This window comes from Acromyrmex echinatior, chromosome 14 (assembly GCF_024713525.1).
Source record: "Acromyrmex echinatior isolate Ae372 chromosome 14, ASM2471352v2, whole genome shotgun sequence".
Lineage (NCBI taxonomy): Eukaryota > Metazoa > Arthropoda > Insecta > Hymenoptera > Formicidae > Acromyrmex > Acromyrmex echinatior.
Genome location: NC_141865.1, coordinates 10,077,127 through 10,104,094, shown reverse-complemented (window position 1 = coordinate 10,104,094; position 26,968 = coordinate 10,077,127). Strand labels below are relative to the sequence as shown.

Below are 26,968 nucleotides of genomic sequence, written 5' to 3'. Positions count from 1 at the left end.
AGCTTATTACTTCTTGGTAATAGTTCAATTCTTGGTAATAATAGGTTCTGTTTCAAATATAATCTTTTCCTTTGACATTCTATTTTGTCTTTTCTTCAGCAATCTATCATGGGTTCTCTTCATCTCGAGTATCTCCTTCATCTCTTCCTTGTCTTCCTCCTAAAATCGATAGCATCGACATAGAAAAACTATTTGTTCTCACCCACGGGTTTACGAATACTCACAGTTTGATTTAATCGAAGAACCAACGCTTTACGACCGTCGGACATGGGCTGAGAATAGTCTGTCAACTTTTTCAGTCTTTCAGCAGGACTCACTCCTCTCTCCACAACCAGAACTATGCGTGCCCACTGACATACGCGAAATAATTAACAAAAGTCTTTGTACAACTAACTCGCGAATAGTCATCTTATTTTTTTTATGTAAACAATCATCTAAGGTATTTTTACATCCCAATTAAAAATCATTATCATTAACGACATATTGTACATTATTGATTGTTTTCCAATTTATTAGTATTTGGGAACATTAGGAATATGGATTTACTAAAAATTTTCTGAAAAATCAAACAGATATTATAAACAAATTGAGCACATTAAATAGCTTATTATATAATAGTATTTCTAAAAATACAGATATTAATTACAATAACAATAATTATTTTTGTTGCGGGTTTTCGAGATTTTATATTTTAAATTTTATATTTAAACATTCATAAAGAATAATTATTAAAAAAATTAAGTTATTTAAAAAGAAAGAAAATATGTTAAACAATATTTATTTTTAGTTTAGTTTGGATTATATAATATGTTTATTATATGTGCAAAAAATTATATTTATAATATTTTATAATATATATTTAAAATATTTAATACATTTTATATCAGCTTCAAAATTATTGCGCTTTATATCACCGATATATATATTTCATGTTATAATTATTCTGTACGTGTTAATTACAATAAATTGATCAATGATATGCAATAATTTACGGTATTTATTTATATTCAAAATATCAAACGGCTCAAATGGAAAATTCATTTTATAATAAAACAAAATATTTCTAGAATTATTATATTTATATTGTATTATATGAATTATTAAAAATGACAAATAATTCATATAACATTCTAGGAATATTATGCTTATAAAGCGTTGATGACATACTTGCCGTTGCCATTCGTTCCTGGTTTCAGCGATCTTCTGGTAAGTGTTGCCCATCATAGCGATCAACATGTTCACGAGCAAGATTGCCACAATCGCCATGTACAATACAAACAGCAGCTGCAATTATATAGCGATTATCGTTGTAACGCTATTCGACCGACTGTATTTGACGCTCTTTTGTATGAGTCATTCATTACGTGAAAAAATTTGTGTGACTTATCTAATTGTCGTTAAAACATATCATGTGAATGTTAATTAGAAGATATGAAAGATGGTATTGTTTACTTCTATCTATGAATATTGAGCACATGTCTGAGCGACGGCAAGTAAAGTACCTTGGCCTCGAATTCATGCTCGGTTCTGTCAAACGCGCCAAAGTAATCACCGAAATTCGTCATGCTCATCAGGAACATCGCCATAACACTTTCCATCGGCGATGGCATCGGATTCGTGATAGAGTCGTCGATGCCCTCTGGAGTATTCGGGTTGTCGAATGACAGGAATATGATGTAATATGCTGTAAATAAACTAAGTATCTATAATTGTAACAATGTATTGTTTACATCGCGTGTGATATTTATCCAAAATACGCGAGAAATCATCTCGTCATTGCGGAGATATTTAACTTTCCGAAGCTGACGTCAAAATCCGTAACACAGATGCCAAAGTTTGTGAGATCATTTAATTTACGTTAAGAGATACTAATGTTAAGGAATCAGAATGATATAACTCGTATGAAAGAGAATGAACACTAAATTTGTTTTAATAATGATTCAAATTTGCACGATTCTAATAAATATTTTTTGGAATTATTTTTAACTATTTTTTTAAATTAACTTATTATTTATAGTAGTCATTACAATTATGATTGCATTTGTTGAATAGATTTTATCTAATTATATGTAAGAAAATATATTTATTAATTATAACGCTCTAATAATTGCATCTATTTTTGCTTTCAATTACCTGTCAATTAATTTACATTTATTTATTTTATTTATTATTTTTATTTTTATCTTGATTTTATTATTATTATTATTTTATTAATATTTGAAATTATTATAATTTATAATATAATTTTTTCATATTTATAAGAAAACTATCATTTATATGATTATTATTACTAACATTATATTATATAATAGTAATATAACCATAAAAATGGAGCTTCTAGCCATAATTATTTTACCTCGTATATAGTCGCAAATATTAAACACTTTTCTCTCAGTGTGGGTCTAGAACTGTGTGTGGATCTAGACCCACTACAGCTCTGAATGGTTAAGATGATGTTTTCCGGAATTATAATAATTGATCGATCATCAGCCATGGATTATATTAATCTATAAGATTTTTTATTAAGGAAGTCTCAAGGAAGTATGAAAAAAATCGTCTCTCTCTTCGCGAACGAACAGACAGTCCATTCAAGCAGCGACGGCGCTACGTCGTTTGTTTGCGAAAAGTAAGACACAATGGCACATAGCGTTGCGGTCACGTTGCTGATTGCATAACGGCATGCGCCGCATCATTTAACGTATCTCGAGACCTTCTCGACGTAGCGCCTCCTTCTGCGATTTCTTCCTCGCAATTTTTTTGTTAGTATAGAAGACCTTCAACAGGTCGGATGATGTGTGTCAGTGTCGCTTTGCAGCGTCCAGTAAAATCGTCGATTAGATCACATGACATTACGTGTGTTCGATGCTGATGCTGTTATACCAGAGGCTAATTAACAATTGTTGAGAATTAATAGAATAAGGCACCGGCCGGTCATCATCGGTATGTCACCGGTGGAATTGATGATGCTTCTTGTTTTTTATATGTGCCATTATATCTCTTATTACTTCGATTATCAATTGCGATAATTGACAACAAGGTTATTCATTTATTGTGTTCGGGACAGGTCTCATTCAGAAAGATAAATGGAACAACAGTTACGTAAAATCGAAGAAATATAAGGACTCTCTTTTTTATTTCGAAACGCCACGTGTTACCTTGAGAGAATCCCATGACAAAAACGAGGTAGATAGAGACGAATCTGATGAGATCACCCATGATCATCCTGTAAATCATCACGACGAACGGTCCGACCGTCTTGAAGCCCCGGCAGAAGAATAAAAAGTATGGCGCCGTCGTCAGCATCACTACGACTGCTAGCATATCTTCGACCTCGTCGGAGCAAGTAAATCGCAGAACCGGGAACCACATCAGGATGCAGCACGAGATCAGGAACATCACGCGTGACGGCACCGTCATCTAAAAATTGCGCTCGCGTTAACACAAGTGGCGTTCTTGTGATATATTTTGTAATTCGTTATAACATAAATCAACTCATTCATAGTAGAAAAGTGTTTGGTTGGATTAATTAGAGTTCTGATTGAAAATGGACGAATCAAAATTTTCTAATTAAATCTGCTAAAATTCTAATTGTGATATCTAATTCTGATTAAATTCCGGAATTCTGATTCATATAATCCAAACTTTCTGATCCATGGAACTTTTGTCCATTTTCTACTAGACATTTTTTTCAATGGTACTCAATGGATACTTAATTCGATTTGGTGACACAAATCAATATAAATGTCGTTCTCACTGGAATGTTAAGAAAGATAGAATGATGTTTGTGTCACTAAATGGAAAACGTTCAATATTGATTTATGACAGAGTCGATTTAAAAATTGGAGAATTATTAAGACAAGTCTTATTACTTTTTATATGTATTAAAAAATGTCTTGAATGATTTACGAGATTTTCGATGAACATATGAAGACCTAAGAATTTCGCCTCCCGCAACGCAGCCAAAATGTAGAGCACCGCTGCGATGAACATAAAAATTTCCGCAGTTAGACGAATTTTTGCACTCATTTCTGATAGCTGCATGAGTCTGCACTCCTCCGAGAAATCGTCCCACCTATTAAATAAGTATTTATTTCATGATTTTAATATGAAAAAATGCAATGCTATACGCACACAGTTAAGTCTGCTTGACAGATTTTGTAAAACATCTGTAGACAAATTTTGCAGAAAAATTACTTTCTAAAATATTTCACATCTTGCAATGGAATATTTTAGAAATATTTCTTATGCTGTGTGGGCATGTAATTAATATCTCTATTCATATCAATAAGTTTTTGTAATATTTCTTGTAATATAAATTTCATTATAATATTAAATATTATATTTGAATGTACCAATAATTGCTTTTAAATTTTGGTCGCGCGACGCCGTCGATAATTGTCTTGACAGTTGAATTCGCGTCGGTTTTGTTGTAAGTATTCATAAAATAATCCGACGCGTTTGGAGGGCTATCGGTATACCACAGCGTATGAATGGTGGCCTCGTCAGGAGGACTCAGAATGCCCTCATTTTCGTTCAACGTCAAGAGCAAAATGCTCTTCAGGGCTGACGTGATGTTTGACGTTACTTGTAGCTGGATCTTTTCTAGCGATTCCTGCGTCATATTTAAGGATGATTTAAAATTCGAGGTAAAAGCCGCTACGAGACTATTCGTAACCAATTCTGACAGATCCGAGCTTTGGAGAGTCTTGTGAATTATAGGCTCCGTTATGTTGGAGGAATTTGTCCTCGTCGACGTATCATTTGCATTTTCGTCTGTTTCTATGGTTGATGGGCCAGGTCGAAGGGTGAAGCTAATCAGCGATAGTACGAAGTAGAAGCAGAAAAGAAAGAATTGATTGTAGAATCTAAAAATGAAAAATTTTACAATTGAGCATATAATTGTTTTATAGTTATTTTTTATATTTAATCGAGAAATAGGTTTTAACGTTAATTTTTATTTTTAATTTAATTTAATTTTTTATAAAATTTTTATGAAGTAGAAGTTTACTTTTCCTTTTATAATATTATACGTACCGGGATTTAACGAAGGTGTTCCACTTGGCATTTAAAAGATCGACTAACACACCGTCCATTAACTCTAAATGTTCATCTTTATCCTACAATCATCGTGAAAACATTTTGTCTGTGCGTTCTAACGATAAAGTATAAATAGCATAATTTATTCGCTTACACCAAAAACAACCAGATTCAGGGCGGAATTATTGTTGATTGTGCCCGTATTAACGTCGATCGTATCTATTTGCGATAAAGGGTAGGCTGCGCAAGTTATGCTACCGATTTGCCAGTATATCTCTCTTTCGATATTCATGATGTGAAAGAATATCTCAATCCTGGCCAACTTTGCAGCCAAAGTCAACGGAGTCAGATGTTGAACGTTTCTTATGCCGAGAGAAGCTCCTACTTCATAAGCCATGTCGAACGTGGCCTAGAATTAAATTGAAGATTAAAAAAATAACAAGTGCCATGAAATTATTTGTAACAATTTTTTGTACTTTTTTAAACGATAGCTTGCCTTGATATTTTTTATGATAAGTATTGTTAAGTCAATTATTATTAAATCGATTATTCCGATAATATTTTTTAGCAATTAAACTACTGTAGTAATATCACGAATTAAATTGACAAGTAATGTTCTAATAATTTGATGCTCAATCAGGCATCTTATAAGAAAGGATGTTAATAATAAGTTGAAAAACTATAAATAAACAGTTTTGACCGTTATGGCCATTACTTCTATTTATTATTAAATTTTCAAATGTACGATGCAGTAAGATTCTTATTGTTAATATTTTTTGAGAATAAACAAAAGTAGAAAGTAGTCAAAGATATAATACTCGCCAATTTCTCATATATCACTAGCATATGCATAACGGTATTGCCATTCGTGTCCTGCTTATCAGGATCTGCACCTCTGGCTAATATAAGCCTGTAGCACTCTTCCTGACCGAGACATGCGGCGAAGCTTAACGGATATTCTCCCCAGTACACATAACTATGGACATAATGATAAGATAAATCGTCTAACTTTATTGAATAGACATGTAACATTACATTACATTCTCGATATGGCGCTCGACAAGATACGTTAAAATCTCAGATAAACAAATCCGTTTATGTTTCATAGAATTTAATCTCGATATTTACATTTAGAACTCGAAGCAAATGTTGTTTGAAATTAATGATTTAATTAAAGAATCAACATAATGAAATTCTTTTTGTTTCGTCATTAAGCGAGAGGTAACGATAATCTAATCGATATTTGTCGTTTTTGAAGAAAATAATACATACCCGTTGTAATTGGTTTCCGGTGAAACACACACCCACTCGTGGTCCATATTGTCAAACCTCGACGCCTTCTGATCTTCTGGGCACATGAAGTTGCCGAAGCACCTCTCGTGGATAATGCACGGATCGTCTGCTCCGCTGTCGAGAAGGAACTTAACCATCGATGGATCCTCGTTTACAATAGCGATGTGCAAGACATTCTCTCCTAAATCCGAAATAAATTGGTATATAAAACTGTGAGGCTGAAAAGATGCAAATCTTTTTTCAACTAGATTAATTTTTACGAATTAAAATGTCATATGTTATATATAGGATGAATCATAAGTATATTTTAAAATTTCATACGCGTTCCTTGATAAAAAGAAAGAATAAATGTTTCTACGAACATTAGATCGCAAATGCTTCGTTATCGAAATAATGAATTCTGTACATTTGCAATAATATTTTTGCAATAATGTGTCTTGTAGATAGATTTATGTGATCTGAATTCAAAAGAACTTGATTAGAAAATCATAAAAGCCGCGGGAGTCCCCTTGAGGGAATAAATAGTTTACCTCGGAAATGCTAATCATCCATTATGCAAACAATATTCTATGAATAAATAATTTAATCAGAATGCTTATCGGGGAATTTATCGATAGCAGATATTCTACGCACAATTTATAGACTGCCTTATGAAGAAGATTCAATAACAGCTTTAATTCATAGCATTTAATCTATTCCATAATCATAATCAATGATCGTCACGTGTTTCATAACAATCGTAGGAAAACTCAAACTTACCATAGTACTCATCGCTTAGATAAATATCGTTTATAAGCTTCGGATAGAAACGCAACAGTCGTTTTGCCAAATCAGCATGAATGGCGGTCGCGTGCAACATGCACAAATGCAAGATAGTTTCGCCAACAGCACCTCTGTCGCTTAAATTCCAACATACCAGTCTATATTTGCTTTTATCTACCAAGAATATTTATTGATCAGATAAATTCTTATACAACTTGCAACTCTGCAAGTAATTTAAACTGTAGAAATATGCTTGCGTAATTCGAGATATATATCGTAATCATCAACTAACAAACATATAACTACAATATTAGGTCATTTAAAAAGTATCCGCGGTTTTTTGTTCAATTTTTGAATGAAAAAACCGCAGATACTTTTTAAATGACCCAATATTTATTATAATTTCCCTTAAAAAATTCTAATAAAAGGCTACGAATCACAAACCGAATGGCAGTTGTTAACAATTAAAATTTATCGAAATCTAATACATGTAATATACAAACGTTTCGACTTATCAGATCATCTTCAGTATCGTACAATATAAATGCGTAATTTAACTATTCTACAAAATCTTCAATTTTCAAAGTATCCATATCATATCAATCCTTCCAATAATTAAAGATGGTATATCATGACAATTAAAAAATAGCTTATTGCAACTGTATACGTCATTAGGTTGTCGTTTCGACTTACAAAGGTCGATAGATGTTAGTTATTCTAAAACTTAGGTACATATATGAAAACTAGAAGTCCGAAGTATTCCAATTGCAACAAGTTCATAATTCACATCAAAAATTGGAAAAATTGTTCATCGCTAGAAGGAGATCGTTATATTTAAAAGTTTTTAATCAAAAGTTTTTAATTTTATCCACTTAACAATACAATTATAATATTGTATAATACGTGATAATTATATAACATGTAATAGTTATATTGATAAGTGGTAAATTATTTACTAACAATTATATTACTATTATAGTTGGTGTTTGTTGGGAAAGAAGTTTAACTTCATTACGTTATTACCGATCTTGGCCTCATCAACTTCCTCGTCGCCCATGTCTTTATCGATATCGTAATCAGCTGGATTTTCCATAGCTTTTAAAGGCGGTAGCTGCACGAAAGAAAAATTATTTGAAGCACTGATATTGAAGCTATCAATCAATAATATAGTAACGAAATTGATGATCACGTACCATTTTATGCCGCGGACGATCTTTATTTCGTAGAAGAACTAATTTGTCCACTGGTATCCACTTGCCTTTTCCCTTGTTGTACAGAAACGGTTCTACTTTGGTTCTCATCGCGTGATCCAACTCTGCAAACTGCTTAGTCTGCGTGGCTCTTTTCATCATGTCCACCAACAATCCGCCACCTGCAAACCTTGCTAGATAGCTAAATATTGAACTTGCGAAACAGCCGACAACAGAAACAAAGTATATAAAAGTCACTTTTTAAAATGAAAAAAAAATAAAAAAAAATATTACAGCGTTAATGTGAGTCAAACGCAGTTAGTGGAGTGAAAAAAAATTTAGAAATAATTTATAATAAAATTTCAGACTTCAGAAAATGGTTATTATAAAATGTCAAATTTTTTTGAAACATTGCTCACTATGTTTTGGAATCCTACATAAATATTTAATAGTTCAACTAAAAAAATTAATTATAATAGATAAATTTAGACCAACAAGAATAAATATAATTAAGTAAAAGAAAATCTATATTTGATCAAATCAGAGCTTGATGTTCAAATATTTAGATGTGAATTTATATCGGTGTCTTCAGACGTCGCGACGTCGTCCGACTGCCATTCGTCGTCGTCTGGTTACGACAATCGTATAGTTTTACGACATCGTCTGATAGTCGACTGTCCGGCGACTGTGCTGTGCCATTCTACTCATTTACTAAAACTCAAGCATCTAGCAGGAAATCATTTGCATGTACTGCAGGTTTAACTTGATTTTAGTCTTGACTTAGAAATGAAAGATACTATGTGAAAAATTATGGCTCCCGCAAACAGGATGCGGTAATGCTTACCGTCAAACAAAGTTAGCGCAATAGCTAATTATTCTTTCGCTTTTATGGAATAGGGATAAACTGATTGAATTTCCGCCGCGCGGCAAGCCGCGTTCTGCGTAAAGGATTAATTAAAGTGCCTTTTTACCGACGTTCGACGCTCATTTTTAGCGACAAAATAAGTCACCTAATCGACGAGTCAAAATTGACGCTTGATATTCATGAATTTCTATCAGGTAACTTATTTTAACGCCGAAAATGAGCGTCGAGCGTCGGCAACGAAAAGGTACCTTTAGCGAATGCGGGAGATCCCCGTCAAAAGTCGGCGCGAATTTCAGAAGTCGTGGCTGCGACTCGAGAAGGTTCGTGACGATTCACGACGATTCGCGCGTCTACATAGAATTCGGCGGACGGCACGTGGATGCGCGTTGCGTCACGAGTGCAGGTATTTGGATCATGTCGAGTGCTCGAGAGCTATTATATCGGACACACACACATTAGAACTCTAACCATCAGCGTCGGAATTGGTGCGGTGACTCAAGGATGATAAATACGCGAGAGGCAGAAGAGAGCAAAGAGCGGAGAGAGCTCGGCGGCTCTCGAGTCGTCTCGATTGGCGTCAATTCCGCGTCGCTAGGAACGTATGTGCCATGATGACGGCATTCCTATTTTCGCGGTCGAAGAGCCCTCGACGTTTTCCGGCGCTAGTTAAAAACAACACGTGCAATTATGTTGCGCATGATAAATCAGTAAATGCTACCTGTCAGCTGGTGATGTCAGAACACTCAAACCCAAGGAATACACCAAGTCTAGAGAAAGTAAAAAATGTTTTTATGACGTTCTGAAAAAAATGATGATTTTTGGTTACAAAATTTAATTGTTTATCAACGTTAAGAATCAAAATAAAGTCATTTTTTGTTAATTTTTGTGTTCTCCTTGGAAATATTGCGAGGAAAGACGCTGAAATCATTGTTACTTTTTTCTTCTTTCAGACGACACATCGCGTAATCAATTGTCACAGTAACTCGGTCTTAGAACTTCAATTAGAATTTTTATCTTCGCTATTTAGACATGAAATAGTACCTCGATACAAATGTATAATTGTTGATATAATTGTTAAAAATATTATTGTAAATTTGTGTTTCAACGATGAATGAAATGATAAAAAATTTCGTTTGTTTTTTAAATTTATTATTTTGATCTATATTTGTTAATCATTTCCAGCTTTAATTTTTATTACTTTACAACTTAAAAATTCAGAATTTATGCAAATCAATGACCTGATGACACATATTGTGCTGATTCTAACAGAATTAACATTGAATCGTACTTTGAACCAAAAGAATAAAATCACGATCTTTTAGTTTATCTCTTACAAAACAGAAAATATTGTAAGAAACAACATAACTTAGTTGACATGCAAGTCCTACTTTAGAAATAACAAATAAGGCTGTAGCAATTGTATCACAACTTACATAATAAATTATATTTGCGGAATCATTCTTTGCTTCGGGAGCAATATGCATAAACATGTGTTTGCTCTTCTTATTTTATACACAAGAAATTAGACAAGACGCGCATTTGGACTTTGAACGGAATATAAATGGACTATAATAAGTATCGACTATTAAGATGAACAAATATTATAATAAATTGTTCTGAGGATTAAAGTGAAGTCTCGAAACGTTTAACTGTATTGTAAATAAAGAATATTTTTATAAATTAATTAGCGCCTCATCTACCACGCCTATATTTTCATTAGTCCTCGTTTCTTTAAATAAATTGATCTACTTTCAACACTTTAATCTTTAACGCATTTAATTTTATTCTACAAGTCCAGTTCTACACGTATAAGTTTAATACAATATATCGTCATCATGCAACTTACGGAGCAACCGAATTCCAAAAGGATACATCTTAAGAATCACACGCGACAGATGTCCACATAGTTCTTTAAGAAATGCCCTAAGAATGTCCAGAGGACATTCTACATCCTAAGGACGTCCTCAGGACGTTCCTCGGAAAACTTCCTCGGAATATTCTGTATGTAGGAGTTAGACTGGAATTTTAAGGAGTCAAAAACTTGACACAACAAAAGCAAGTCTTCGATTAATAAAGTATTATTTAGTTATTAGTATCAACAAGTAGTTATATAATTATATTATAAATATTTAAATTATAATTATTAGAATCTATTAGTGTGCCTTTAAGCCAACTTTCTCATTACTGAATTAATTGTTAAATATTACAACTTTAATTTTATCTGCGCGAAATCAATCAGTTTTTTAATTTCTTTTTCTTATAACATTAAAAAAATGTTGATATTTTATGATGATTTTGATAAAAATATTTTTGTTTTATTGCATAACAAATAGATAATAGATATAAGTTAATTATATAAGCTAATTATTCAAGTTAATATTGCACATATCATTATTTTAATTATGCTTATATACAGTTTCAAAAAAAATGTATAATGTACACTTATAACATTCAATAATGATTTTAACTCTAATATAGAATACATTAGAGACAAGCTTAAAATCTTGGTATATTACTAGACTCAAATTTTTTATATCTTCCAAAAAAATATTTATTATATTTTTAATAGTTAAAAGAACATAATATTATACTTGGTATTGTATATAATCAAATTTAACTTGTAATTAAAAAAATACTCTTTTATTTATGCTAATTTTCTTTGACTTATTTAAATACAAAGGTACACTAATAAGAATACACACAGTAATAGAGACAGTTATCCTAGTCTATCAATCTTAATGAAATTCTTGTATACAGCACGTCGACGCAACCAGAAATGAGAAAAAGAACACTTAAGAACATTCGGCGCCACGTAACTGATAAGTGCTATCAGAGCATATAATTAATGCAATCAAAAAGACATATACATATTTCCAAAAATTTTAATTATCTCTTTCAATATCTCATATAAATTTCTTAAACACTGATCATGCTATATTTTTATATAAAATTATATTCATAAACTTACAATTTTAATTGATTTATGATTTATAATTGTGATTAATTTATTTTTAATAGATAATCCTTTTCTTTTTAAAAAAGATGTTCTACACTATATAAAAAATTATCTTTTATACAATATATAAAAAAAAGAATTATCTTTCGATGCGATTTTTCATGAAGAAATTAAAGGCAAAGAACATAAAAGTCTATATTTTTATTTCTATATTAAAAGTTGTTTTTTCGCTTTTGACAAATATATATCTATTTCATTTTAAGTTCCAAATGTATATTAGTTATAGTTACAGAAAGTAGAACCTATAAAATATGACATATTCTTTTCCTCCCACTTTCCTGAAGACTCTGTCCGACTTTGATTTGATGTGTGAAATTCATGGTGGGACGGCGGAAGAGGTCGTCGGCACATTGGAGCACATGCAACGCCATCTTGTACAGTCTGGTGCAAGTATTGCACGCACCGTCGCGGCAATTGCTGGCGCAAGTCTGTGGGAAGAGCGAGCGACCGGGATCTCCGTCGCAGCTACTGTCAGTGATTAAACGTGGCACGGTGCGGCCAATACGGCGTATCATGGCGCAGTGGAGACAGGAGACGATATTGAAGCTGATCGGTGCATATCGCGCGAAGCGGCTGCTCTGGGATCACAATGCGCCGGACTATACTGATCGAAGCAAGAGAATCTACGCGTGGAAGGAAATCGCCGACGAGGTGCGCCAGTCCCGACCTCATATAAGTTAACCCCGTGCTTGTAAAACTATACTTACACGCGCGTCCTTTTTGACACGAGTCAATGTAAACATTCGTTTTATTTTTCACATTGCAAAAAATCGATCTAAACGTCGCGGAAATGTAATAACGTTATATTTCAACGCGTAGATATTAAATTCGATTTTTTCAAGATGTACACCTGGATGTATTATAAATTAACAGAAAAGAAAAGGAAAAGAGAAAGTTTTATAGAGTTGCGTTATAACTAAATAACAGATCGATAATTTTTAATTAACGTAAAAAGAGCGTTTCATTTTGTTGACTCCTATTCTTCGCGTTCTGTGTATCACGCAATTCGTGATGCACGCACGTGCCGGCAGAAGCACGCTAAGCCGGGTGCAAAATACATCTCGCGAGCGTATTCCAGACGCGCGCGTCCAACACTTGCGCAAGCCGTTGCGCAATGCTGGCGCATCGCGAGCGCACCGAGAGTCTTTGCCGCCGCCGCGCGCCGTTGTAAACGGAAAGTGAATTTCTCGCGTAGCATAGAAACCACGTTTGCGTAACGGTTCGCGCAAAAAGCATCCACGCTTCACTTATTTATTACCGGATTGCGTAACGCGTCTTCGAATCCACCGTTGGGAGCGTGTTCTCGCGATACGACGTGAATGTCAAAAGGAAAAACAAATAAAAGAAATAAAAATAAAAATAAAAATTGAAAACAAGAATATACGGCGCGCTCTTATCTCATTGGGGTTTGCACTTGTCAGCTCGGATGCGACGTGATGACGGTGGAGAGAAAACTGAAGAGCTTGAAGACTCACTTTATGTCGGTCCACAAAGCGTACGCGAAACGCAGGCTCAAGGCTGATTCGAATCCTGGTAGTGTCATCAAGCCCAAGTGGTTCGCTTACGAGGCCTTGTCTTTCCTGAATAAAGGGCGCTTGCTGCGAATCAATCGCGAGACGCCGAACGTGGAAAAGCAGGTGCGCCACGAGTTCCCGTGAATATTCCCGCGATTCCCTTTCGTACAATTAGCATACGATTAACGATAATATAATTAAAATTAAAATTAGTATATTCTTTTAGAGTGAAAACCCTTTTAGAATAAATCTCACTGTGAAGGGTGAACTTTCACCTTTAAAGATTGAAAATTGAGCCACTCTTTACACGGAAAGAACGATTTTGTTGAAACATCTAAAAATACTGAACTGAAACAATTATATGAAATTTCAAGCATTGATGAACAATGCTGCAAATATTTTTAACGTTCTAGCAATTAATTTTAACAATTATTTTTCTATATAATTATTTTAATGATTCAACAAAATTTATGTGGTTTCTATAAGCAATAAGGATATATTTATTATAAGATTAAGGAATTTTATTTTATAATCGTTACAAGAAGAGAATTATATCAACAGTATTAAGATTATTGTAATTAATAATTTATATTATAATGTAAAATCTGTATATATTTACTGAAGACAATCGTTATTATTAAAAGTCGAAACATTTGAATATTGTTTATATTATTTATTACATGATATATATTCTGATTCAAAAAAAGCCCAACTAGCTAAGCTTAGATAGCCCTCTTGCAATTACATATGTTTTGAATTGTTATTTATTGGAACTTTGTTGAATACAATATTAATTTGTCAAAATTTATTTTCATATCTGTATGAATATATTTTCATATCTAACTAAATTTTTAAACACTTCAGCAAAACTATTCTTTCCTTACAATTAATTTTTGTTTAGTAATGTTGCAAACCGCGATACTTTATTACTCATAAAATGGAATCATATGTGTTTAATTAATTCACGATGTCTTCCTTTTAGAATCCCGTACCCACCCCTAATTGGAAGCAGCAGGTATATTTTAATTTTTTTATATATTAATTTCCAATAAACACCAACTAACAGTACCATTACATAAACATAATTTCAACAATGTATTACGTACAACATGTGTTATATTACATTTATATTGTTGAATGAGAAATTATAATATTGATATATTATATGATAATATTATTGTTAGTTGATATTTACGGATATTGGATTAAAGAAAAAGTCTTTTTACAAATTGGTAAAAAGATCTTTCTTCCTCAATATTTTCGTTAAAAACGATCAAATTTAAATTTAAAAAAAGGGGTTTAGAGAAATCTCTATTTTCGAATGGTTACTATATTTTTTGAATTTATGTGGGTTTGTAATTTTTACATACAAGAAACTACGAACTGAAAAAAATAAAAAAAATTTCTTTTCACTTTGTAGATCTATGTAGCGTGCTCAATAAAAATTTGAGCAAATTTTCGACTATTTATCGTGAAAGTTTGAAGCTTTCTCTAATCGTTTTTTTTTTTTAAATGTTCCTATAATTTTTTATTCCTGAGTTAGTAAAAAGGAAGTAAAAAGGAACATTCTGACTTTATTGCTCATAATTCCGTTAAAAATCATCGTATTTCAATTAAAAGCACAGATTAAATGTACAGCAGAAACGTTGCTCTATCTAGTGATGTAATTGCCAATTTTTTAAAATAAAATATATGGGTTACTAAAAAAAAGTCTTTTTATCAATTTATAAAGGGATTTTTTTCCTAAATCAATATTATAAAAACTGTGTAACACATTATTACGTAACATTGTATAGGGAGTTCTCGAGATCTCCTAACCAATATGGTATACATGTCACGTTGAAAACTTTTGATCTACACGACCTGCTTATAAAGGTCCTCAGTCCTACCGACGTCACTTTTTCTTTCCACAATTTTAGGAGACTCCGTCAGGTCGTGACGAATTTACGGTTTTTGCTGAGCATGTCGCCATTCGGCTGAAGAATATAGCGGACGTGCGTGCAAAACTCGTCGCACAGCATCAGATAAACAACATCCTGTTCGAAGCCGAGATGGGAAAGTATAGCATGCAGACTTCCTTCGGTTCGGACAATCCGGAGATTATGGAACACTTGGATGAACCCTCGACGTCGAACGAGGAGAAAGTGATGATAAATAATATTCCCCACGCGATCTAATCGAATCTTTTTCTTCGCGAGTGCAATCTCGGAGTTATATCTCGGAATTTTCGTGAACAGCTCATATATGATGAAAGAATGATTTTGTTGAAATAATTAAAAATTTAATTAGACACATACAATAAAAATATTTATATAAAAGAATCAAGCATAATGAACAATGCAATAACAATTTTTTATATTCCAGCAATCAATTTCTGATATAATTATTTTTATAATCAATTTTTCTTATACTCTACATACTTATTTTCGCAATAAAATTATTTACAAATTTGTATTTAGATACATTTAAAAAAAAAATTCAACAAAATTGTTCTTTTTGTATACATCTCGTGTTCATGATATCTACGTGCCGTTCGATTTTTACGACGCAATCGTTGATAATGACAGTGATCTCTTTTGTTACTCGCCATAAATAATAGTGAATGACGAAAGCCATCGGTTTTAACGACGGGTCTTCCAAAGACCGCGAGAATGTTTGGCATGTTGCTGAATCTGCTCTGCCAGACGTAACTCTATTTATGTGCCTTCGTTTTGCCCGGCATGTCATATTCTTCGTCGTTGCAAACCGCGAAAGTCGTGTCAAAAGCCAGCTTTCGTCGAGGGCCAATATACGCTGACAACGCGAAATGCACGTCAGAAATCGGCAAAATGCTGCGCTTTCATTTTTTCGCTCTCGTACGTTTCAAGTGTAAAACAAAGTAGAAATAACGTTCATTCATTTTATATACTATATGTATGTAGCAAATTCATTTTATTATTAATTGTATTAGTAAATTTTATTTGATTCTCACAAATGAACTCATTTTAATTGTAAAAATTAAATAAATAAATCGATTATTATATTGTACGTTTGATTTCGCTTACCCTTCAAGTCGACTAATTTATAGAGCAGGATGGACGACGTATCCGTTTGTTTCTTCACGCTGCTCGCAACATTGCTCTCGGTATTACCCATCGTTTACAAGCACTTCACTTCCAATGTTTAAGTGCCTGTAGAGGAGATGAGCTCTCGTATATCGAATGTGCGGCACAGTATGCAACTGATAGGAGTCAAAATTGATAAACGCGTCTGTTTGGTTGCCAGGATACCGCAGTCGATTATCGATTAAACGGACCTCTAGATACCTTTTGCTTTTGGACTCACGGCGAAATTTGATCAATTTATGCAATTTATACCATGCTTTTTATTATTTCACTTAACTGAATTATATTATATAATACATTATACATTCTCTTCGTTTATCATGAATCAAAGAATGATCGGCTTTAAGACGGAACTTAAAACCGTCGAAACGGAAAACCGCAAAAGGCTCCGCAAATTTGACGGCGGAAAGAATTAATTAATTAAGCCAGAATTTAAAACAGAATTTGATGGAGGAAATCCTGTTCTTGCGGCTCCACAGGATCCTGTGCCGAAATCCGCAAGAATTATGACTTACGTCCATTTCTACCAATCTCGGTTTAACTTATTTATTTTTTGTATTTTTTAAGAATTAGAAAAAGTTAAATGTAAATAAAACTGAGATTAAAGTTAATGTACATTAGTAGAAATGTAAGTATTGTATTAATATTTTATAATTAATAATAATTGGTAAAAAGGTAAAGCCAAGACTAAAGTTAATCCTAATTGTAGCACAACGTACTGACGAAATATTGAGAAATAATATACAACTAATATTAAACGTTAGGTAAGAATTGAAATCCCGATATTGATCCAGTAAGGTAGACGCCTAATCATATTTAGCCAATATTGGTACAACAATATTGGATCAATATTGAGGATTGAATTTTTTGAGGATTGAATCCAATATTTAATATCGGCAGTACATTGTTTTCCAATATTTCGCTAGTATCGGGAATAATGTTTTTTATAGCCTTGATGGAAAAATTTCGTTGAAATTTCATTGAAGTTTCACTGAAATGTCGCTGAAATTGTTGTTCGTTTCGAAACATTTTTCAGTGAAATTTCAGAAAAATAAAATTCATTAATCCAGTTTTATTGCTAAAATAAGTATTACTAATTAGCATCATATTCCAAAGGATACACGACAACATTATAATCTACATTAATAGAGAAATGAATATTAATTTATATCAATTAAAACACGTGTTGATAAATTCGTCAAACGTAATCAATTGATTGTAACACAGAAATAACGAAATATATATAATGAAAATAAATTAATGAAAAGAAACAAAGTAGCCAATAAAAGCTCACATGATTATTGAACAATATTTATTGCTACAATGAAACATGCGACTTTCAATTATATGTAAAAATGCAAATGTTTCGACAGATTCTGATTTTCCTCAGTACAAACAAAACCACGGAAAATTATTCATTGGAAAAGCGATGCTAAACACAATTGCTTAGCAACAACGCGTGGGCTTTATTAGCTACTTTATTTCTTTTTATTGAAATACATACAAACGTATTGAATAATAAGAATAATAGGAATTAATTTATCGGCGTTGCTTTATCATGAAACAGCCGCTTCAATAAAATCGACGTTATCATTTAAGTGTTATCGCATTTTAATAATATAATTTATACAAGCATTATATATGCGATTTCTCCATGGCTTTATTTTCCAACAAGATTGGAGAGAAAAGAGGGTAGCGAATTATGGTTGACAGATTTATAAGTCATGGTGAAGATCAAGCTATCTCGTGTCGCGCAGGTCATCGTTCTCATACACACAATTGCTCAAAGAATGCAAGGTTTGCGAGAGACAATGTAACAAAAACGTTAACACCATTTAGGCGTGTCTCGTTCTTCGCAAGCACATCGTAACAACGCGATTTTGATAATTCATATTAAAGTGAATCAATAAATCGGCGGAGTACGAAATGCCGATTTAGCTGAATAACGAGAGATGTAAATTTTCTCAAACGATCGGCCTCTATTAGAGTTCGCGATCCGCAATTTCATTGAAGTTTTATGGATGCATACTTCATGAAATACATAATAAAAATTAATAAATCAGCAAATGTATATAAAAGTACGTTTAATTAAAAAGTCCACTTTGGTCTCTCGAATTGTTCTGATCCTATTTTGGACTTTAATTTTAGATCGTAGATCCTACGATTATAATAGATTCTAATCTATTTAAAAATATAGCTCCTACTTTGTCTCTAAATGGTAGTTTTCGGAAAATTTCCTACATTTTAGAGTTCAAAAGAGATTTCAAACAAAACCTCTTAGAATTCTCCATAAATTCTTTACAAATCCACAGCTAGATCCTTTAATTAAAATTTCTTATATAACTTATCCGATATTCCTACTAGCACAAATAATTGGTGCAATATTGACGTAAAATTGGCCACTAATATTGGCTTGCGTTTGAAAATAGATGCCTTGTGTTCTATAACCAATATTGAATTTCAATATTGACCCGATCTGATATGTTCTGTGCGATTATTATGAAAACGCGGCGTATTAGACGCCTGTCGTTTGATAAAATTTGCATCTCTTGTAATTATATTCTTGCCGCTATGAAATTTTCTTTCACTCGATTGAAAAGCCGCGAATGATTCGCGCATATCTAAGGTATATACCGCGTTTTAATTTAGACTCGAATGCTTCTAGACGACGCAATACTGCAATTGATCTTACGCGTTAAGCAGTTATAAATACGCTTATGAGCCACATTTACGCCGGCTTACTGAAAACCGGGCGTACGTGAATGTACAATACTTTGAGCAGGAAATTAGATTCTATTATTACATCGATGGTCTAGGACAGAATATGAATTCCATTCGAATCCTAAAATGCTTTCGATATGCCGAGTTCGATCTGCAATCTCATTGAAGTTTTATGGATATATACCTCATGAAGTACATATGTACAGCTTAAAAATTAGCAAATTTATATAAAAGTTCGTTTAATAAAAAAACCTTGTTACTGATATGTTCCGTGTTTTATTATAATAATAAAAACATTTTTTTCATTGCGGAATCTTAGGAAGAGAAAAAGAAAGAGAGAATAATATTAAATAGATAGGTAAAGAGGGGAAAGGGCAGGAGAGAGAGAGAGAGAGAGAGAGAGAGAGAGAGAGAGAGAGAATTTCAATATTTACTCAATGTTAATATATTATAGTGTGCAATATTATAGCATTGCTTCTCTGGATTTAATTTATAGCTAATATTGGCTTTATATTGGGTCATATAGGCAATATATTCTCAATACGTATCAATAAATCCAATATATTTAATGAATATATCTCTAATAAATTGTGTTATTATTAGAAAAGAAGAGAAGGAGGAAGAGGGTAGGAGATAGAGATGGATACATAGATAAAGCATTTATTATAATGTTCCAGGGTAAGCCAACTAGAATATACAAAAGAATAGATATTAAAAAAACAAAAGCAGCAATGAATAAAAAAGAGGAAAAAATGATAATTATAATGAAAATAGAAAAAAGCAAATAAAAAGCAATAATTACAAAAAATATGAGAAAATATACAAAAAAATAATATAACATAAAAAAATATAATACGATAAGATAAAAAAAAATCAAAAATAAAATGAGAACGAGAGAGAACGCTTAATGCTTGTTCTTTGTAGCTGAACTTCATACTTATCTTCCATTTTCTTTCTTTCTTTCTCCAATGTCTGATTGTATATCTATCTTGAATGTGGAAAATATAACATAGTGCGACTAAGCAATTGTATAATTACTGTATTTTGAGAATAGAAAAATTAGACACAAAAGGACAAAAAAATCCTCACGATCAATTATCGTGAATGAAGGCCCCGGAGGGATTCGAACCCTCGATCTCCTGTTTACTAGACAGGCGCTTTAACCAACTAAGCCACGGCGCCTATTTGACTTCAACTTTCTAATAGAGTTACATAAGGTACTCAATATAAAGACTGTATTCTGATATTGATTTAATAATAAAATAAATAATTTTTTTGTTACTTTTTGATTGGTATCAGTACAGAATAAAAAGTAGAGGAAATCGACAAAGTTATGATCTGAAATCGAAAAATTTATAAAAAAATAGATTTGATTAGTTTAATATCTAGAATCAAATATCGATAATGAAAGAAATTTCATTTATATAAAAATATATAATAATTTATCGGCGATAATAATCATCATCCGTTTATACAAAACGCATGCGTGTTTTGAAAAACGCGGGAGTCATAATTCTTTCCGCAAGAACATTCCCGTCACAATGTGAGTAGCCTATATATACTACATCGGAAAAAATTTATGGATACATAAAAACGATCCTCCCTCCGTGCGTGACCCATATTTTCAGGGGCGTTAAAACTTGCAACACGCCGGCGAAAAGAAGATGCGATCTATTTGTGAGATTTGAAATATATGGACGCGCGCGAGAACGTTGCAAGCTGCCGCCTGTCGTTCCGAAACGAGGTGTAACATAATCAAAGTGAAATATAGGTATGCGCGTTAAACAAACGATTGACCGAAAGGAAATGAGAATTTCAAGTCGCGTTGAAACTCTTGGTGAAAAGAAATATACGTAATGCGAAAAAATGAGGAGACAAAAAATCACTCGCTTTCAAGTTGATCTTATCGAATTTTACTAAGTTTTCAATTTCACATCTACACAAAAAAATTATTTTGCTGAACTATTTAAAATTTAGCTAGATACAAATCTGAAAATAATTTTGTTGGACTATAATTACGTAAATAATTACGTAAAAATCTCAAGCATGGATGAGCAATGTTGCAAAAGTACATTCTTGTAATCAATGTCCTACATAATTTATTATTTTGTTAACTCAACAAAATTATTTTCAAATCTGTATTTAGCTAAATTTTTAGATACTTCCAGTAAATCGTATCTTTTCCGTGTATAAAATATATAACAAATGATGCTTTACAGCATCGTGACCTAGCAGAACAAAAAGTCAAAATGTTTATTAAAAGTTACTTTTTGACTAGTCAGAATTTATTTTAACATGATTTTGATGTTGTCGTAAATAAATATATAGAAAATCTTATCAATTAAATTTTTATACGTCTACTTTGTAGGTTAAAATGTGAAATATTGGTCTTATATAGTTTAGTCCACAACCTACACCTATATTCGATCTAAATTTACCTAAACACGATAAATAAACTATTTACACTGTCGCGACCTTCATGTTTAGATCTGATGGCTACGTTTACATCGTGCCCTTAATCTGTGACTTACACAAGATGTTCTTGTTTATACTATAGGTTAAACAGATACCTATCGTATAGGTCACGGACTAACTGCATGGTGTACACGTAGTCGATATATAATAGAATACAATATAGGATCATGAACTGAACGTAACGATGTAAACTAGACTATTATCTGTTGTTCTGCCTGTGAACTTACGTGTTACGATATTTGAACTTTCTATTTCTCTTAAACTGAACAATTCTATTTTTTGTAAATTTCTTGATTTTAATTCATAGTTTTGTTGATTTTTTGTATTTTTATTTTTGGTTACCATCAACTAAAAGTGAAGCAAATCGAATATTTTAATGAATATTTTACTTGAAAAGGTTGAATCGATTATTACTTTAGTTTTTTTGATAACTACTCAAATAGCTAAGTGACGTTAAATAACATTTTAATAACGTCATTAACGTCAATAAAACGTCATCATTAACGTCTCACCTTGGAATTATATTTTTCCATTAAATTATTTGCCATTAAAATATTCTTATTAAAATATTATCTTAATATTATATTTTAGCAATAAATTATTCGAAGTTTTTAATATTCTTCTTAACATTAAATTATATTAATATTCTTATAAAAAGCTTATTAGCATTAACAATATTAAATTTCTTATCTATTTAATATATTGCATTGATTCTATTCATGATTACAAGTCTAAAAAAGATTTCAGCACATGTTTGCAGAATTGAATATATATACAATAATATAAATTTACACTGAAATGTTAAAGCATTAAGATTCGCTTTAATCGAAAATAGAGAATTTCTCTTAATTAAAATCATCTGATACTTGGGAATATATTTAATAAATATATATAATTTAATTTAAAAAAATTTTTATTTATTTTCTTGTTAATCAAACTTATTACTTTTCGGGTCGATCAGCTTGGCTTCTGAGAAACTCATTTGCGTTTTTTGAAAATTAACTTGTTAGACAGTTACATCAGTTTCTATTCTCACATAATGTTTATCGCATCGCGCAATTTTGAGCGTTTTCACTTCTCGATTATACGAATGACGGCCAAGACCTGGTTACGCACCGTTTATAACTGAATCAAACGGATATTTTTCGGAACAAGTTCCAGATTGGGAATGAAATCAACAGAAGCAAATGGCGAAAGAAAAAGTTGTGCAATTAATGTTAATTAGAGACACGAGAATCGTCGCCAACATTTCTCGGAGATTCTTCCGATTCACAAGAGAGAATTAATTCCGTTAATTTCTCTTATTTTATCTTGTTACGTAAGTAAGAAATCATATGCATTTATATGTCGATCGAAGCGGAAGATAATTACTAATTATATCAAGGCTGATAAGAAAAATATGCGATATTATCCCTACTTTCTTCTCGAAAACTGACTAGTACAATAAAACGATCAAGGTTTAACGAATGACATATTAAAAGTTATATTTATACTGATTTGTTATAAGAACAAAATAATTAAAAAATTGTTACTATCAAAAATGACAATTTTTTAAATTATTTTGTTGTTATGCCTCAAATAAGCGATATAATGCAAGAAAGAAATGACAAAAATAAAAAGGAAAGAGAAAAATTATTTTAGAAATACTTACTTTGTTCTATAATCAGTTATTACATCAAAATTGCATTTTAAAATTGAAATTACAAAATGTATGTAATATAATTTCAAAATTTCAAAACATTTAAATTTATTTTCTGAAAAACTTCTATTTTTTAATTTTTAACAAATAAGTGATTTGTATTAAATATAGATGTAATAAAAATAGATTTCCTATTAAATTGTTACTATCGATTTAGAAAGATTGAAGTAATTTGAAATATATCATCTTCTTTCTTTTTAAAGTATTGAGTTTAAAAAAGACATCAATATGTTTAATTCTTTCTAACAGAGTATAGCAACTAAGATAAAAAAAGGCGCAGTCTAGATTTATTATATATACAATGTTAAATAATAAAATTCGAATGGAGCACACGGTATTTCTTTATATACCTATCAAAGAAAGAAGCTTACAAGAAGTGGCTCGTTGGTCTAGGGGTATGATTCTCGCTTAGGGTGCGAGAGGTCCCGGGTTCAAATCCCGGACGAGCCCGTTTTTTTTAAATCTTTTTTTTCCTTGCATATAGATTACTAAATTGCACTTAAGATATCTACAATTTTTTATTTTTTATTTATATGAGATTTTGGATATTAAATATTTTTAGAGCTACGTACTTCCTACTTCACGTGTAAGTATAGTAGTTGCGTTTAGCAGAAAAAGCAGTTTTGTAACTGCTGTAAGACTCTTTAATATGATTAGTTATACATTTAAATCCAACAAAGAACTATTAATACTTAGTATACGTAATAATTTTTTGATTGCCATTCTTATTTTTACAAGTATAATATATAAAAATTATTAAATGACTTTTACATACACTTTAACATCTTTAGAAAGTATTTATAAGGTTCTGTATTTAAAAAATATAGACGTTATAATTAATTGAGGCTCCTAGTATTTCAAAGAAAACAAATGAGCAGGACACAAATAATCCAATTGTATGTGTACTAACAATAAAAATTAAAGAATCTTACAATAGTTGCAAAATTAATAATAATAATAATAGTTGCAAAACTACTTTTTTTGCTGAACGCTGCTAGTGAAAGATCAATCAGTTTATTTACATAGCGTTTATTTGCCGGCATTCTCGATGAATTCGTCATCATCAATTAAGCCGCCTGGCAAAATTATCAGACTAGCGAGTTATCGTAATTATTTGTCGACGTGATCGTACAAAGTTGATAAACATTGATATTTTGCACGTCGTGATTTTACAAACACGATTCAGAAAGTCTTCGGCATCAAGAAAAAAATTATTTTAAATACTTCGAACTTCGAAATTAGATCGCGCGAATAAGAGCAAGGTGAAGACACGAAAATACGTTCATCATTGTTTCTTTTTCTTCACCGTCTGAATGATATTCTGCATTTGCTCGAAAAAATATCCGCTTTATATTTAGAGATGTTTGTTCGCGAACGTCGTTGTTATCAGTATCGGGTATCAACATTTCAATTGCGTGAATCTATACTTAATCATAATATGATAACAATTCGCGATCTGCATCGTTGGCATCTTTTCGAAGCGGGCGCGAACGTGAGTCTATTATTTTATTCGCACCGGACCTGAACCCTATAATCTATAATTTCCCCTTAACGATATGATTACATTTTCACAATTACTATATTTAAAAAATTTCGATAAGGAATCGTTTTGTCTAATTTGATTTGGCTTCTCATTGTATTTTAAGTTATTTTAGTATGTAAAATTATTCTTCTTAATTTTACATATATATATATATATATTTTTTTTTTTAGTTAAATTCGGAATTAATGAAGACTTTCTGTGTTAGTCAAAATGTATTGTGTATAATATCTTATTAGATTATTAAATATGTATTTTAATTATTCTTAATATCCAAAATTTGCAAAACATCTCACGCCTCGCTTATTTTCGGGAAGCATTCTCTTCGCGACTTTCCGTTATCGCAAGATATTCTTTGCCATTCTTGTCATTCTTATACGATGATATCGTCCTCCCGAGATAGCTCATCCGTATTTTTCGCGGAAAACACGGGCGCGGGTGGTCTTTCAGCGTCCGGATTGTAAAGTTTATCCCCCGTATAATCACTGAGTCTTTGCACGCGTCTCAACAATGATGAATCCTGTCGGAAGTGCGCTGGTTTTGGCAGATCCGGTCGACAAAATAATACCGATATAAATTTCAGCACTTCCGTGTTACTGGCCGATCTCAAACTCACGCTTTAAATCAGTCAAAAATCAAGATAGATCTTTTTCTCCAAAATTGGTCTTGGATGGCAATTTCGAGATCTCTTGTCGTCATCCTGCACCTATATTTATAAAGAGAGAGAGAGAGAGAAAGAGAGAGAGAGAGAGAGACTCATGCAAGAAATGGTCAATTAAATATCCAGTTGATATCGAATTCATCGTATCAATGTCGATTTGATATTAATTCAATGAATCATTTCTCATTGAATCGATGTCGCGTATGGACATCGTACGTACCCTTCTCTTTGTTCTCAAAAACTTATAGAAAAGAAGAATTTCAGAATTTTCTGTGCTATTTGATGATTGAAGGTAATAATAAGGTCTAAATGTTTTTGATACATTGTACGTAATAACAAAAAGACGTCTACTGGATTGGATGTCCATATGATGTTGAATTGTTGCATGAATAGACGATAGACAGATTGACCTTCTATCTCAGATCAAGTGCGCTCGCCGAGTGAGTATCAATCGCGGATCCTTGACTATTAATTAGATATACACGCGCTCCTAAAAGTGGGATTAACCAGCATGAGCCAGTAGACGCTATCAGCGTCTTCGTACAGAAGTGCTCGATAGCGATGCCGGAGAGTCGCCTGGTTCTAGAAATAGGCTCGAAATATAGCTTTAACTATAGGACTGGCACTTTGAGAGGCTTAGGCCCGACTACACCAACGTTATTTTGACTTTAAGGCTTAAAACTCTCTTTCTCTTCTCTTAAGACCTCAAAAAAAAAATGTAAATAACAATCTAGTAAAATAAAAAGAAACGAAAAGAAACGAAAAGAAAAATAGAGAGAGAGAGAGAGAGAGAGAGAGAGAGAGAGAAGAAAGAAAGAGAGAGAGTTTAAAACCCTGCTTAAGATCAAAATAAACCGTTGGTGCAATCAGATCTTAGTCAACCAGTCTCTGGCGCGGCTCCTCGCCAGGCGAAAATTTTACAGCATCTCTGAGATAAACACCGACCGCTTAGTTAAAATTTCATGGCAATCATCGCTGGCTCGTCGTGCTGGAAAATACCAGGAAATACCACCTTCGTCCTTCGTCGATCTATCTTACCGCGCGGTTTTCCGAATCTCCTCCACTCACGATTTGCGGCTACGACACGCATA

At 32.2% G+C, this 26,968-nt stretch overlaps 2 protein-coding genes and 2 non-coding genes across 8 annotated transcripts; 2 read left to right on the top strand and 2 right to left on the bottom strand.

The window, feature by feature from the left end:
- Positions 1–18: 18 nt before the first annotated feature.
- nan (transient receptor potential cation channel subfamily V member nanchung) lies at positions 19–16,927 on the bottom strand. 5 transcript variants are annotated; one of them, XM_087413012.1, is made up of 15 exons: positions 16,722–16,891; positions 8,286–8,464; positions 8,116–8,203; positions 7,090–7,266; positions 6,310–6,511; positions 5,860–6,013; positions 5,192–5,446; positions 5,035–5,117; positions 4,353–4,865; positions 3,907–4,072; positions 3,156–3,417; positions 1,503–1,684; positions 1,168–1,284; positions 225–350; positions 19–159 (listed from the first exon to the last, which is right to left on the bottom strand). In XM_087413012.1, the coding sequence occupies exons 1-15, from the start codon at positions 16,810–16,812 to the stop codon at positions 25–27; spliced, it is 2,730 nt and encodes a 909-aa protein (XP_087269138.1). In that variant the 5' UTR covers positions 16,813–16,891; the 3' UTR covers positions 19–24. The 5 variants fall into 5 exon arrangements, with proteins under 5 accessions (XP_087269138.1, XP_087269139.1, XP_087269140.1 ...); XM_087413013.1 differs by lacking the exon at positions 16,722–16,891 and adding an exon at positions 9,396–9,772; XM_087413014.1 differs by lacking the exon at positions 16,722–16,891 and adding an exon at positions 9,127–9,147.
- Positions 12,598–16,697, top strand: LOC105146296 (Dpt-YFP repressor by overexpression). The gene is made up of 4 exons (XM_011056455.2): positions 12,598–12,814; positions 13,585–13,800; positions 14,660–14,692; positions 15,597–16,697. The coding sequence occupies exons 1-4, from the start codon at positions 12,677–12,679 to the stop codon at positions 15,852–15,854; spliced, it is 645 nt and encodes a 214-aa protein (XP_011054757.2). The 5' UTR covers positions 12,598–12,676; the 3' UTR covers positions 15,855–16,697.
- Positions 16,928–20,610: 3,683 nt separating the features above from the next.
- TRNAT-AGU (transfer RNA threonine (anticodon AGU)) lies at positions 20,611–20,684 on the bottom strand. The gene has a single exon. It is a non-coding gene; the product is annotated as a tRNA-Thr (tRNA).
- Positions 20,685–24,054: 3,370 nt separating this feature from the next.
- TRNAP-AGG (transfer RNA proline (anticodon AGG)) lies at positions 24,055–24,126 on the top strand. The gene has a single exon. It is a non-coding gene; the product is annotated as a tRNA-Pro (tRNA).
- The last annotated feature ends 2,842 nt before the right edge of the window (positions 24,127–26,968 follow it).